At 53.4% G+C, this 15,839-nt stretch overlaps 1 protein-coding gene across 1 annotated transcript in view; it reads left to right on the top strand.

The window, feature by feature from the left end:
* Positions 1-15,839, top strand: part of LOC311134471 (lysosomal-trafficking regulator-like) — a gene marked incomplete at both ends in the record, with an annotated part of 162,828 nt that overhangs the window by 24,530 nt on the left and 122,459 nt on the right. The window contains 3 exon segments of the mRNA XM_084168154.1: positions 2,248-2,404; positions 9,964-10,119; positions 10,372-11,369. Coding sequence (XP_084024280.1) covers positions 2,248-2,404; positions 9,964-10,119; positions 10,372-11,369 — 1,311 coding nt within the window.

The raw sequence follows: 15,839 nt of genomic DNA, 5'->3' as shown, positions 1-15,839 counted from the left end.
TCTAGACAGCCTGAGACGCAGCCTGTCTGACCTGCTCAGGTACGTAGCCAAGAGGTTAGAGAACAGGACCGGCGGCTCTAGACAGCCTGAGACGCAGCCTGACTGACCTGCTCAGGTACGTAGCCAAGAGGTTAGAGAACAGGACCGGCGGCTCTAGACAGCCTGAGACGCAGCCTGACTGACCTGCTCAGGTACGTAGCCAAGAGGTTAGAGAACAGGACCGGCGGCTCTAGACAGCCTGAGACGCAGCCTGACTGACCTGCTCAGGTACGTAGCCAAGAGGTTAGAGAACAGGACCGGCGGCTCTAGACAGCCTGAGACGCAGCCTGACTGACCTGCTCAGGTACGTAGCCAAGAGGTTAGAGAACAGGACCGGCGGCTCCAGACAGCCTGAGACGCAGCCTGACTGACCTGCTCAGGTACGTAGCCAAGAGGTTAGAGAACAGGACCGGCGGCTCCAGACAGCCTGAGACGCAGCCTGACTGACCTGCTCAGGTACGTAGCCAAGAGGTTAGAGAACAGGACCGGCGGCTCTAAACAGCCTGAGACGCAGCCTGACTGACCTGCTCAGGTACGTAGCCAAGAGGTTAGAGAACAGGACCGTACATACCAATACGTACGCTACGGTCACAAGACGCAGGCCTCCTAATTGTCCCTAGAATTTCTAAGCAAACAGCGGGAGGCAGGGCTTTCTCCTATAGATCTCCATTTTTATGGAACAGTCTGCCTACCCATGTGAGAGACGCAGACTCGGTCTCAACCTTTAAGTCTTTACTGAAGACTCATCTCTTCAGTAGGTCATATGATTGAGTGTAGTCTGGCCCAGGAGTGTGAAGGTGAACGGAAAGGCTGGAGCAACGAACAGCCCTTGCTGTCTCTGCCAGGCCGGTTCCCCTCTCCACTGGGGTTCTCTGCCTCTAACCCTGTTGCAGGGGCTGAGTCACTGGCTTGCTGGTGCTCTTTCATGCCGTCCCTGGGAGGGGTGCGTCACTTGAGTGGGTTGAGTTACTGACGTGATCTTCCTGTCTGGGTTGGCGCCCCCCCCTTGGTTTGTGCTGTGGTGGAGACCTCTGTGGGCTATACTCGGCCTTGTCTCAGGATTGTAAGTTGGTGGTTGGGGATATCCCTCTAGTGGTGCGGGGGCTGTGCTTTGGCGGAGTGGGTGGGGTTATATCCTTCCTGTTTGGCCCTGTCCGGGGGTTTCTTCGGATGGGGCCACAGTGTCTCCGGACCGCTCCTGTCTCAGCCTCCAGTATTTATGCTGCAGTAGTTTATGTGTCGGGGGGCTGGGGTTAGTTGGTTATACCTGGAGTACTTCTCCTGTCTTATCCAGTGTCCTGTGTGAATTTAAGTATGCTCTCTCTAATTCTCTCGTTCTCTCTTTCTCTCTGAGAACCTGAGCCCTAGGACCATACGTCAGGACTACCGGGCATGATGACACCTTGCTGTCCCCAGTCCGCCTGGCCTTGCTGCTATTCCAGTTTCAACTGTTCTGCCTGCGGCTACGAAACCCCTACCTGTCCCAGACCTGCTGTTTTCAACTCTTAATGATCGGCTATGAAAAGCCAACTGAGAGACTTGAGCCCTAAGACCATACGTCAGGACTACCGGCCGTGGTGACTCCTTGCTGTCCCCAGTCCGCCTGGCCTTGCTGCTATTCCAGTTTAAACTGTTCTGCCTGCGGTTATGGAACCCCTACCTGTCCCAGACCTGCTGTTTTAAACTCTTAATGATCGGCTATGAAAAGCCAACTGAGATTTATTCCTGATTATTATTTGACCATGCTTGTCACTTATGAACATTTTTGAACATCTTTGGCATGGTTCTGTTATAATCTCCACCCGGCACAGCCAGAAGAGGACTGGCCACCCCTCATAGCCTGGTTCCTCTCTAGGTTTCTTCCTAGGTTTTGCCTTTCTAGGGAGTTTTTCCTAGCCACCGTGCTTCTACACCTGCATTACTAGCTGTTTGGGGTTTTAGGCTGGGTTTCTGTACAGCACTTCGAGATATTAGCTGATGTAAGAAGGGCTATATAAAATAAAATTGATTGATTGATTGATTGACCGGCGGCTCCAGACAGCCTGAGACGCAGCCTGACTGACCTGCTCAGGTACGTAGCCAAGAGGTTAGAGAACAGGACCGGCGGCTCTAGCCTCGGGGAGGGCGACACAAATATGGGAACCGAACTGAACTGGCAGCTGAAAGGTTGGACAATGGTCAAAAAGCCATGTATTCTATTTTATTTAGAGCCACGCTGAAGATCAGGTCCTGCCTGGAGAGACAGGCAGACCCATTCGCTCCCAGACCCAAGAAGACCCTGCAGGAGGTGCAGGACGAGTTCTCTTTCTCCCGCTGGAGACACCGTTCCCTGCTGTTACCTGAGCTGCTGGAGGGGGTACTGCAGGTATGGATTGGTAATGTCTCAAATGGCACCCTATTCCCTATATAGTGCACTACTTTAGACCAGAGAATGGCACCCTATTCCCTATATAGTGCACTACTTTAGACCAGAGAATGGCACCCTATTCCCTATATAGTGCACTACTTTAGACCAGAGAATGGCACCCTATTCCCTATATAGTGCACTACTTTAGACCAGAGAATGGCACCCTATTCCCTATATAGTGCACTACTTTAGACCAGAGAATGGCAGCCTATTCCCTATATAGTGCACTACTTTAGACCAGATAATGGCCCCCTATTCCCTATATAGTGCACTGCTTTAGACCAGAGAATGGCACCCTATTCCCTATATAGTGCACTACTTTAGACCAGAGAATGGCACCCTATTCCCTATATAGTGCACTACTTTAGACCAGAGAATGGCACCCTATTCCCTATATAGTGCACTACTTTAGACCAGAGAATGGCACCCTATTCCCTATATAGTGCACTACTTTAGACCAGAGAATGGCACCCTATTCCCTATATAGTGCACTACTTTAGACCAGAGAATGGCACCCTATTCCCTATATAGTGCACTACTTTAGACCAGAGAATGGCAGCCTATTCCCTATATAGTGCACTACTTTAGACCAGAGAATGGCCCCCTATTCCCTATATAGTGCACTGCTTTAGACCAGATAATGGCACCCTATTCCCTATATAGTGCACTGCTTTAGACCAGAGAATGGCACCCTATTCCCTATATAGTGCACTGCTTTAGACCAGAGAATGGCACCCTATTCCCTATATAGTGCACTACTTTAGACCAGAGAATGGCACCCTATTCCCTATATAGTGCACTACTTTAGACCAGAGAATGGCACCCTATTCCCTATATAGTGCACTACTTTAGACCAGAGAATGGCACCCTATTCCCTATATAGTGCACTGCTTTAGACCAGAGAATGGCACCCTATTCCCTATATAGTGCACTACTTTAGACCAGAGAATGGCACCCTATTCCCTATATAGTGCACTACTTTAGACCAGAGAATGGCAGCCTATTCCCTATATAGTGCACTACTTTAGACCAGAGAATGGCCCCCTATTCCCTATATAGTGCACTGCTTTAGACCAGAGAATGGCAGCCTATTCCCTATATAGTGCACTACTTTAGACCAGAGAATGGCCCCCTATTCCCTATATAGTGCACTACTTTAGACCAGAGAATGGCACCCTATTCCCTATATAGTGCACTACTTTAGACCAGAGAATGGCACCCTATTCCCTATATAGTGCACTACTTTAGACCAGAGAATGGCCCCCTATTCCCTATATAGTGCACTACTTTAGACCAGAGAATGGCACCCTATTCCCTATATAGTGCACTACTTTAGACCAGAGAATGGCCCCCTATTCCCTATATAGTGCACTACTTTAGACCAGAGAATGGCACACTATTCCCTATATAGTGCACTACTTTAGACCAGGGCCCACATCCATTGTCAATATTGTGTAGTGTATTTTTTTTGTACAACCAGGAAGATAATTGTATTGTCCTCTTTCAGTCAGTCAACTTCAGTACAACATACTATGGGGAGTCTCATTCTCACGACTTCGGTTGAAGGATCTATAATCACGCCTGACAAGGCCAATGAAATCCACGCCTCGCTTGAAGCCCTGCCTTCCACAGGTGATGAGCGTGAGGCTCTGATTTATTCCTTCAATTATTCCGCTGTTCACCTCTGTGTGAACAGGAACGATTCGCGCTACTGAAACAAGCAATTGGAACACAAAACTGTCTTATGCTGCGCCAACTAAACTGTCCCTTAGTGGTAGAGCATGCTCTCCCCCCGGGCGTTTTTTCCTGAAGTATGGTTTCATAAGTTTCCTAATCACGAACAATGAGTTATTCTTGGAATTGCTTGGCCTGGCTATAACAATAAGTAAGATGGCTAAGGCAACCGAAGCGACGAAGGCCAACAAGCCGGGCCAAGTGGGTTAAAAGATACTCACGTTTGTTGTCTTGTATGTCTCGGCTCGGTGCCTTTTCAGGCTGCTCTCGGTCCAATCAGTTTGTGTGTGAGACTACGGGGGAGTTGCTCTATTCCTTCCTCTCCACGGGGGAGTTGCTCTATTCCTGCCTCTCCACGGGGGAGTTGCTCTATTCCTTCCTCTCCACGGGGGAGTTGCTCTATTCCTTCCTCTCCACGGGGGAGTTGCTCTATTCCTTCCTCTCCACGGGGGAGTTGCTCTATTCCTGCCTCCCCACGGGGGAGTTGCTCTATTCCTTCCTCTCCACGGGGGAGTTGCTCTATTCCTGCCTCCCCACGGGGGAGTTGCTCTATTCCTGCCTCTCCACGGGGGAGTTGAGTTGCTCTATTCCTGCCTCCCCACGGGGGAGTTGCTCTATTCCTTCCTCTCCACGGGGGAGTTGCTCTATTCCTTCCTCTCCACGGGGGAGTTGCTCTATTCCTTCCTCTCCACGGGGGAGTTGCTCTATTCCTTCCTCTCCACGGGGGAGTTGCTCTATTCCTTCCTCTCCACGGGGGAGTTGCTCTATTCCTTCCTCTCCACGGGGGAGTTGCTCTATTCCTGCCTCCCCACGGGGGAGTTGCTCTATTCCTTCCTCTCCACGGGGGAGTTGCTCTATTCCTTCCTCTCCACGGGGGAGTTGCTCTATTCCTTCCTCTCCACGGGGGAGTTGCTCTATTCCTTCCTCTCCACGGGGGAGTTGCTCTATTCCTGCCTCCCCACGGGGGAGTTGCTCTATTCCTTCCTCTCCACGGGGGAGTTGCTCTATTCCTGCCTCCCCACGGGGGAGTTGCTCTATTCCTTCCTCTCCACGGGGGAGTTGCTCTATTCCTGCCTCCCCACGGGGGAGTTGCTCTATTCCTTCCTCTCCACGGGGGAGTTGAGTTGCTCTATTCCTGCCTCTCCACGGGGGAGTTGCTCTATTCCTTCCTCTCCACGGGGGAGTTGCTCTATTCCTTCCTCTCCACGGGGGAGTTGCTCTATTCCTGCCTCCCCACGGGGGAGTTGCTCTATTCCTGCCTCCCCACGGGGGAGTTGCTCTATTCCTGCCTCTCCATGGGGGAGTTGAGTTGCTCTATTCCTGCCTCCCCACGGGGGAGTTGCTCTATTCCTGCCTCCCCACGGGGGAGTTGCTCTATTCCTGCCTCTCCACGGGGGAGTTGAGTTGCTCTATTCCTTCCTCTCCACGGGGGAGTTGCTCTATTCCTTCCTCTCCACGGGGGAGTTGCTCTATTCCTTCCTCTCCACGGGGGAGTTGCTCTATTCCTGCCTCCCCACGGGGGAGTTGCTCTATTCCTGCCTCTCCACGGGGGAGTTGAGTTGCTCTATTCCTGCCTCTCCACGGGGGAGTTGAGTTGCTCTATTCCTGCCTCTCCACGGGGGAGTTGCTCTATTCCTTCCTCTCCACGGGGGAGTTGCTCTATTCCTTCCTCTCCACGGGGGAGTTGCTCTATTCCTTCCTCTCCACGGGGGAGTTGCTCTATTCCTTCCTCTCCACGGGGGAGTTGCTCTATTCCTGCCTCCCCACGGGGGAGTTGCTCTATTCCTGCCTCTCCACGGGGGAGTTGAGTTGCTCTATTCCTGCCTCCCCACGGGGGAGTTGCTCTATTCCTTCCTCTCCACGGGGGAGTTGCTCTATTCCTTCCTCTCCACGGGGGAGTTGCTCTATTCCTTCCTCTCCACGGGGGAGTTGCTCTATTCCTTCCTCTCCACGGGGGAGTTGCTCTATTCCTTCCTCTCCACGGGGGAGTTGCTCTATTCCTTCCTCTCCACGGGGGAGTTGCTCTATTCCTTCCTCTCCACGGGGGAGTTGCTCTATTCCTTCCTCTCCACGGGGGAGTTGAGTTTCTCTATTCCTGCCTCCCCACGGGGGAGTTGCTCTATTCCTGCCTCTCCACGGGGGAGTTGCTCTATTCCTTCCTCTCCACGGGGGAGTTGCTCTATTCCTGCCTCTCCACGGGGGAGTTGCTCTATTCCTGCCTCTCCACGGGGGAGTTGCTCTATTCCTTCCTCTCCACGGGGGAGTTGCTCTATTCCTGCCTCCCCACGGGGGAGTTGCTCTATTCCTGCCTCTCCACGGGGGAGTTGCTGGCGTAACTCTCTTGTTTAGTGTACGTAGCCTTCAGTCTCCTGGTTATTCTAAACGGACCGTGCTGCTAGCCTGGCTTAGACTAAAGAGCCTCCTGACTAATGTCGGCTAGCAACGTACTAGCGTTCCCCCGGCGCTATGGCAACCCCGTTCCTATTTTCATTTCCTGGAGTTGGAGGGAGTAGGGAAAGAGGGGCTTCCGATGAGGAAGTAGCCCCTGAGCTCCACAGAAACATGACTGGGACGCCAGTGGCCCCCACGTTTTGTTATGACAAACGGGGTGCTATGTCAGCCATTCCCTGAGGCCTCTGTGCCCATAAAGGGACCGGGCATCATGCAGGCTCCACAGTCAGTGTGTTGGAAGCTTGTCCATGTTTAATGCCCCTCTGGTATTCGGCGTTCCATGGTGTTCATGGGGTTCAAGGGCTTTATCAATCTACCCAGGGTGGGTGTAATACATTGGGTGACTCATTACTGGGATGAATTAACTTATTCCTGCCTGTAGCTCACTAGTTCCTAGTGTCTGGTGATACAGAGCGGTGGTTGGTAGCGGAGTCGGAGGAACAAGCAGGGTCGGACACAACCATGCTACTATCCCTCCCCAGTCTCTGAACCATGCTACTATCCCTCACACAGTCTCTGAACCATGCTACTATCCCTCACACAGTCTCTGAACCATGCTACTATCCCTCCCCAGTCTCTGAACCATGCTACTATCCCTCCCCAGTCTCTGAACCATGCTACTATCCCTCCCCAGTCTCTGAACCATGCTACTATCCCTCCCCAGTCTCTGAACCATGCTACTATCCCTCACACAGTCTCTGAACCATGCTACTATCCCTCCCCAGTCTCTGAACCATGCTACTATCCCTCCCCAGTCTCTGAACCATGCTACTATCCCTCCCCAGTCTCTGAACCATGCTACTGTCCCTCACACAGTCTCTGAACCATGCTACTATCCCTCACACAGTCTCTGAACCATGCTACTGTCCCTCACACAGTCTCTGTGGTACATATGATTCCCGAAATGAGCTGTCTATCTCCAGCTCAGTTATTTTCATTCCTGGGAATTAGATTGAATTACGAATCGCCCCTGTCTGTTCCCAGAGCTGTCTGTCCCATTCCCAGCCTGGTCGCTAGTAGGTACCTATGACTGGTAGGTATTTTAGAATGCTGGATGCCAGCTGGTTAACGGAACGCATCTTACAGCCTAAACCGAGTGAGGCTTGTTGTGACAACAGGTTTGACAAGCGAGGCCGGATATTTGGTTATTATTGGCCTGGCCCCAGACAGGGCCAATCTGATGGCTTGAGGTTTACCTCTGAATGCTACCATTCAGTCTGTAAGGGCTCCCTCCACAAAAGGGCTGTATGAGAATAAGTGGTAAGTGTTTGAGCTCTGGTGCCAAGATAAAGGACTGATTCCTTTTCAGTGCTCTGTGAGGCACATCCTTACTTTCCTACAGGATCGTTGAAAGTGCACATGGCCACTATCCCAGCGTGTCATGTAGGAATTGACGGAGCCTTACCGGGGGCCCACCCCCTGGTTGTGCGCTTCCTGGAAGGTGTACGTCGTATTTCCAGACCAGTCAACAGTCACCATTAGCCGGCCTCCACCCGGTACTCTACCCTGCACCTTAGTCACTGTTACTAGCAGGCTATCACCCGGTACTCTACCCTGCACCTTAGTCACTGTTACTAGCAGGCTATCACCCGGTACTCTACCCTGCACCTTAGTTACTGTTACTAGCAGGCTACCACCCGGTACTCTACCCTGCACCTTAGTCACTGTTACTAGCAGGCTATCACCCGGTACTCTACCCTGCACCTTAGTTACTGTTACCAGCAGGCTACCACCCGGTACTCTACCCTGAACCTTAGTCGCTGTTACTAGCAGGCTATCACCCGGTACTCTACCCTGCACCTTAGTTACTGTTACTAGCAGGCTACCACCCGGTACTCTACCCTGAACCTTAGTCACTGTTACCAGCAGGCTATCACCCGGTACTCTACCCTGAACCTTAGTCACTGTTACCAGCAGGCTACCACCCGGTACTCTACCCTGAACCTTAGTCACTGTTACCAGCAGGCTATCACCCGGTACTCTACCCTGCACCTTAGTCGCTGTTACTAGCAGGCTATCACCCGGTACTCTACCCTGCACCTTAGTCGCTGTTACTAGCAGGCTATCACCCGGTACTCTACCCTGCACCTTAGTTACTGTTACCAGCAGGCTACCACCCGGTACTCTACCCTGCACCTTAGTTACTGTTACTAGCAGGCTATCACCCGGTACTCTACCCTGCACCTTAGTCGCTGTTACTAGCAGGCTACCACCCGGTACTCTACCCTGCACCTTAGTCACTGTTACCAGCAGGCTACCACCCGGTACTCTACCCTGAACCTTAGTCACTGTTACCAGCAGGCTATCACCCGGTACTCTACCCTGAACCTTAGTCACTGTTACCAGCAGGCTATCACCCGGTACTCTACCCTGCACCTTAGTCACTGTTACTAGCAGGCTATCACCCGGTACTCTACCCTGCACCTTAGTCACTGTTACTAGCAGGCTATCACCCGGTACTCTACCCTGAACCTTAGTCACTGTTACTAGCAGGCTACCACCCGGTACTCTACCCTGCACCTTGGAGGCTGCTACCCATTGAACACTGTTCACTTTAATAATGTTTACATACTGTTTTACCCACTTCATATGTATATACTGTATTCTAGTCATGGTTCATCCTATATAACTACTGCTGTACAGACCTTTTAAATTAATATACTGTATACACACCATTTATCTGTATATATTATATTACCTGCGATAACATCTGCAAATCTGATTTTGATTTGTCTCAGTCAGGTCAGATCAAATCAAATCAAATTGTATTGGCACATACATATTTTTTGCATATGTTATTGTGGGTGTAGCGAAATGCTTGTGTTTCTAGCTCCAGCAGTGCAGTAATATCTAACAATACACAACAATACACACAAATCTAAAAGTAAAAGAATGGAATTAAGAAACCAAGGTGCACCTGTGTAACGATCATGCTGTTTAATCAGCTTCTTGATATGCCACACCTGTCAGGTGGATGGATTATTTTGGCAAAAGAGAAATGCTCACTAACAGGGATGTAAACAAATTTGTGAGAGAAATACGTTATTTGTGCGTATGGAACATTTCTGGGATCTTTTATTTCAGCTCATGAAACATGGGACCAACACTTTACATGTTGTGTTTATGTTTTTGTTCAGTATAGAAATAAGAGGTCCAATAATGTATCCCTGTGGAACACCACACTAATAAATACAATGAATCTATTGTAATCCAGCGCCTGATAGGGTGGTCTGGTTAAAGTAGTGCACTATATTGGGAATACGGTGCCATTTGCAGATGTACGATAATTGTAATTTCTTAAAACCATTCTATGAATGTAATGGGATGTACAGGTGCTGCTGGGGTGTCTCCAGGCCTCGGCCCCCAACCCCTTCTTCTTCAGCCAGGCTCTAGAGCGGCTCCATGAGTTCATCCAGCATCGCGGCCTGGAACTGTTTGAGGCCACCGTTCTGAGGCTAGAGAGGCTGGGCCGCGCCCCCGACTCTGAGGTTTGATTGATTGATTTTATTTGATCAATGGGGGGGGGCCAGCTTCCCAGACACAGATTAAGTCTAGTCCTAGACTAAAAAGAGATTCTCCACTGAGCTTGCTTTTCAGTCCAGTACTAGGCTTAATTTGTTTCTAGTGAATTTGGCCCACTGAGTTGCCTCAGCCATTTGAGTACAACAACAATACACACATAAAAATATATTAAAAACACAATAAAGTCCAAAGACTAAATTCCGTGATGTTCCATTCAGGTGGGGGGTGAGGCAGCAGACAGGCTGAGAGGACTGATCTCCGGGGTCCTGAAGATCGTCAGCGCCGTGAAGAACGCTAAGTCAGAGCAGCTGCACCAGTCCGTCTGTGCCCGCCGTCGTCACCGCCGCTGTGAATACTCCCACTTCCTGCATCATCACCGCGACCTCTCCGGACTCCCCGTCTCCGCTTTCAAACAGGCCGCCCGCCGCAACCCCTTCGAAGAGACAGAGTCCGAGGGGAAGGAGGGAGCGGATGACGTGGTGCGTTACCCAGAGAGGTGCTGCTGCCTGGCAGCCTGTGCCCACCAGTGTCTCCGTCTGCTCCAGCGCCTGTCCTCAAGCGGCCCAGCGGTGCTCCAGGTCCTAGCTGGGGTCCAGGCTGTGGGGATCTGCTGCTGCATGGACCCTCGGTCTGTAGTCGGTCCTCTCCTCCACGCCTTCCAGGCTCCAGGCCTCCGCTCCTACCAGTCCCACATACTCTCTGTTCTCTCCCGGCTGATCCTGGATCAGTTAGGAGGCGGCCAGCCCTCTGAGAAGGCTAAGCTAGCCTCCTGTAATATATGTACTCTGGACAGCAGTCAGCTGCCGGGCCTGGAGGAGACGCTCCAGCAGGGGGAGGTCAGGGTGTCGTCCCCCAGTTTGAGCTACCGTTCCCAGGGTATCCTCCCCAGCGGAGGGGGGGCAGAGGATATACTGTGGAAGTGGGATGCCCTGGAGGCGTACCAGGGGCTGGTGTTCGGGGAGGACCAGGCACTCAGCCAACAGGTCGCGGGACACGTGTGTCACCTGACGTTGAGAGGGAACGCTGTGGTCCAATGGCAGCTCTACACGCACATCTTCAACCCCGTACTGCAGAGGGGGGTGGAGCTTGTGCACCACGCCCAACAACTGGGTGTCTCTACAGTGTGTAGCCAGGTGTGCTCCGACCACACCCAGTGTCTACCTGTAGAAGTGCTGCTGGTTTACCTGCAGACATTACCCACCCTGCTCAAGTCCAGGTAAGGACCTTCTCTGTTTGTTCCCTCCTCCAGTCTGCCGGTTTCCTGTCTACTCCGCCTTCTCCTCCCTGTCTTCTGCCTCCTTCTCCTCCCTGTCTTCTGACCCCTTCTCCTCTTCTGCCTCCTTCTCCTCCCCGTCTTCTGCCTCCTTCTCCTCCCTGTCTTCTGCCTCCTTCTCCTCCCCGTCTTCTGCCTCCTTCTCCTTCCTGTCTTCTGCCTCCTTCTCCTCCCTGTCTTCTGACCCCTTCTCCTCCCTGTCTTCTGACCCCTTCTCCTCCCTGTCTTCTGCCCCCTTCTCCTCTTCTGCCTCCTTCTCCTCCCTGTCTTCTGCCTCCTTCTCCTCCCTGTCTTCTGCCCCCTTCTCCTCTTCTGCCTCCTTCTCCTCCCTGTCTTCTGACCCCTTCTCCTCCCTGTCTTCTGACCACTTCTCCTCCCTGTCTTCTGACCCCTTCTCCTCCCTGTCTTCTGACCCCTTCTCCTCTTCTGACCCCTTCTCCTCTTATGCCTCCTTCTCCTCCCTGTCTTCTGCCTCCTTCTCCTCCCTGTCTTCTGCCTCCTTCTCCTCCCTGTCTTCTGCCTCCTTCTCCTCCCTGTCTTCTGACCCCTTCTCCTCCCTGTCTTCTGACCCCTTCTCCTCTTCTGCCTCCTTCTCCTCCCTGTCTTCTGCCTCCTTCTCCTCCCTGTCTTCTGCCTCCTTCTCCTCCCTGTCTTCTGCCTCCTTCTCCTCCCTATCTTCTGACCCCTTCTCCTCTTCTGCCTCCTTCTCCTCCCTGTCTTCTGACCCCTTCTCCTCCCTGTCTTCTGACCCCTTCTCCTCCCTGTCTTCTGACCCCTTCTCCTCTTCTGCCTCCTTCTCCTCCCTGTCTTCTGCCTCCTTCTCCTCCCTGTCTTCTGCCTCCTTCTCCTCCCTGTCTTCTGACCCCTTCTCCTCCCTGTCTTCTGCCTCCTTCTCCTCCCTGTCTTCTGCCTCCTTCTCCTCCCTGTCTTCTGCCTCCTTCTCCTCCCTGTCTTCTGACCCCTTCTCCTCCCTGTCTTCTGACCCCTTCTCCTCCCTGTCTTCTGACCCCTTCTCCTCCCTGTCTTCTGCCTCCTTCTCCTCCCTGTCTTCTGACCCCTTCTCCTCTTCTGCCTCCTTCTCCTCCCTGTCTTCTGCCTCCTTCTCCTCCCTGTCTTCTGACCCCTTCTCCTCTTCTGCCTCCTTCTCCTCCCTGTCTTCTGACCCCTTCTCCTCCCTGTCTTCTGCCTCCTTCTCCTCCCTGTCTTCTGACCCCTTCTCCTCTTCTGACCCCTTCTCCTCTTCTGCCTCCTTCTCCTCCCTGTCTTCTGCCTCCTTCTCCTCCCTGTCTTCTGACCCCTTCTCCTCTTCTGACCCCTTCTCCTCTTCTGCCTCCTTCTCCTCCCTGTCTTCTGCCTCCTTCTCCTCCCTGTCTTCTGCCTCCTTCTCCTCCCTGTCTTCTGACCCCTTCTCTTCTTCTGACCCCTTCTCCTCTTCTGCCTCCTTCTCCTCCCTGTCTTCTGCCTCCTTCTCTTCCCTGTCTTCTGCCTCCTTCTCCTCCCTGTCTTCTGACCCCTTCTCTTCTTCTGACCCCTTCTCCTCTTCTGCCTCCTTCTCCTCCCTGTCTTCTGACACCTTCTCCTCCCTGTCTTCTGCCTCCTTCTCTTCCCTGTCTTCTGCCCCCTTCTCCTCTTCTGCCTCCTTCTCCTCCCTGTCTTCTGCCTCCTTCTCCTCCCTGTCTTCTGACCCCTTCTCCTCTTCTGCCTCCTTCTCCTCCCTGTCTTCTGCCTCCTTCTCCTCCCTGTCTTCTGCCTCCTTCTCCTCCCTGTCTTCTGCCTCCTTCTCCTCTTCTGCCTCCTTCTCCTCCCCGTCTTCTGCCTCCTTCTCCTCCCTGTCTTCTGCCTCCTTCTCCTCCCTGTCTTCTGACCCCTTCTCCTCCCTGTCTTCTGCCTCCTTCTCCTCCCCGTCTTCTGCCTCCTTCTCCTCCCTGTCTTCTGCCTCCTTCTCCTCCCTGTCTTCTGCCTCCTTCTCCTCCCCGTCTTCTGCCTCCTTCTCCTCCCTGTCTTCTGCCTCCTTCTCCTCCCTGTCTTCTGCCTCCTTCTCCTCCCTGTCTTCTGCCTCCTTCTCCTCCCTGTCTTCTGCCCCCTTCTCCTCCCTGTCTTCTGCCTCCTTCTCCTCCCTGTCTTCTGCCTCCTTCTCCTCCCTGTCTTCTGCCTCCTTCTCCTCCCTGTCTTCTGCCTCCTTCTCCTCCCTGTCTTCTGCCTCCTTCTCCTCCCTGTCTTCTGCCTCCTTCTCCTCCCTGTCTTCTGACCCCTTCTCCTCCCTGTCTTCTGACCCCTTCTCCTCCCTGTCTTCTGCCTCCTTCTCCTCCCTGTCTTCTGCCTCCTTCTTCTCCCTGTCTTCTGCCTCCTTCTCCTCCCTGTCTTCTGCCTCCTTCTCCTCCCTGTCTTCTGACCCCTTCTCCTCCCTGTCTTCTGACCCCTTCTCCTCCCTGTCTTCTGCCTCCTTCTCCTCCCTGTCTTCTGCCTCCTTCTCCTCCCTGTCTTCTGCCTCCTTCTCCTCCCTGTCTTCTGCCTCCTTCTCCTCCCTGTCTTCTGCCTCCTTCTCCTCCCTGTCTTCTGACCCCTTCTCCTCTTCTGACCCCTTCTCCTCTTCTGCCTCCTTCTCCTCCCTGTCTTCTGCCTCCTTCTCCTCCCTGTCTTCTGACACCTTCTCCTCCCTGTCTTCTGCCTCCTTCTCTTCCCTGTCTTCTGCCCCCTTCTCCTCTTCTGCCTCCTTCTCCTCCCTGTCTTCTGCCTCCTTCTCCTCCCTGTCTTCTGACCCCTTCTCCTCTTCTGCCTCCTTCTCCTCCCTGTCTTCTGCCCCCTTCTCCTCCCTGTCTTCTGACCCCTTCTCCTCCCTGTCTTCTGCCTCCTTCTCCTCCCTGTCTTCTGCCCCCTTCTCCTCCCTGTCTTCTGCCCCCTTCTCCTCCCTGTCTTCTGCCTCCTTCTCCTCCCTGTCTTCTGCCTCCTTCTCCTCCCTGTCTTCTGCCTCCTTCTCCTCCCTGTCTTCTGCCTCCTTCTCCTCTTCTGACCCCTTCTCCTCTTCTGCCTCCTTCTCCTCCCTGTCTTCTGCCTCCTTCTCCTCCCTGTCTTCTGCCTCCTTCTCCTCCCTGTCTTCTGACCCCTTCTCCTCTTCTGACCCCTTCTCCTCTTCTGCCTCCTTCTCCTCCCTGTCTTCTGCCTCCTTCTCCTCCCTGTCTTCTGACACCTTCTCCTCCCTGTCTTCTGCCTCCTTCTCTTCCCTGTCTTCTGCCCCCTTCTCCTCTTCTGCCTCCTTCTCCTCCCTGTCTTCTGCCTCCTTCTCCTCCCTGTCTTCTGACCCCTTCTCCTCTTCTGCCTCCTTCTCCTCCCTGTCTTCTGCCCCCTTCTCCTCCCTGTCTTCTGACCCCTTCTCCTCCCTGTCTTCTGCCTCCTTCTCCTCCCTGTCTTCTGCCCCCTTCTCCTCCCTGTCTTCTGCCCCCTTCTCCTCCCTGTCTTCTGCCTCCTTCTCCTCCCTGTCTTCTGCCTCCTTCTCCTCCCTGTCTTCTGCCTCCTTCTCCTCCCTGTCTTCTGCCCCCTTCTCCTCCCTGTCTTCTGCCTCCTTCTCCTCCCTGTCTTCTGCCCCCTTCTCCTCCCTGTCTTCTGCCCCCTTCTCCTCCCTGTCTTCTGCCTCCTTCTCCTCCCTGTCTTCTGCCTCCTTCTCCTCCCTGTCTTCTGCCTCCTTCTCTTCCCTGTCTTCTGCCTCCTTCTCCTCCCTGTCTTCTGACCCCTTCTCTTCTTCTGACCCCTTCTCCTCTTCTGCCTCCTTCTCCTCCCTGTCTTCTGACACCTTCTCCTCCCTGTCTTCTGCCTCCTTCTCTTCCCTGTCTTCTGCCCCCTTCTCCTCTTCTGCCTCCTTCTCCTCCCTGTCTTCTGCCTCCTTCTCCTCCCTGTCTTCTGACCCCTTCTCCTCTTCTGCCTCCTTCTCCTCCCTGTCTTCTGCCTCCTTCTCCTCCCTGTCTTCTGCCTCCTTCTCCTCCCTGTCTTCTGCCTCCTTCTCCTCTTCTGCCTCCTTCTCCTCCCCGTCTTCTGCCTCCTTCTCCTCCCTGTCTTCTGCCTCCTTCTCCTCCCTGTCTTCTGACCCCTTCTCCTCCCTGTCTTCTGCCTCCTTCTCCTCCCCGTCTTCTGCCTCCTTCTCCTCCCTGTCTTCTGCCTCCTTCTCCTCCCTGTCTTCTGCCTCCTTCTCCTCCCCGTCTTCTGCCTCCTTCTCCTCCCTGTCTTCTGCCTCCTTCTCCTCCCTGTCTTCTGCCTCCTTCTCCTCCCTGTCTTCTGCCTCCTTCTCCTCCCTGTCTTCTGCCCCCTTCTCCTCCCTGTCTTCTGCCTCCTTCTCCTCCCTGTCTTCTGCCTCCTTCTCCTCCCTGTCTTCTGCCTCCTTCTCCTCCCTGTCTTCTGCCTCCTTCTCCTCCCTGTCTTCTG

Source organism: Coregonus lavaretus (genome assembly GCF_964263955.1).
Source record: "Coregonus lavaretus genome assembly, chromosome: 1".
NCBI lineage: Eukaryota > Metazoa > Chordata > Actinopteri > Salmoniformes > Salmonidae > Coregonus > Coregonus lavaretus.
This window is presented reverse-complemented; position numbering and strand designations above follow the sequence as displayed.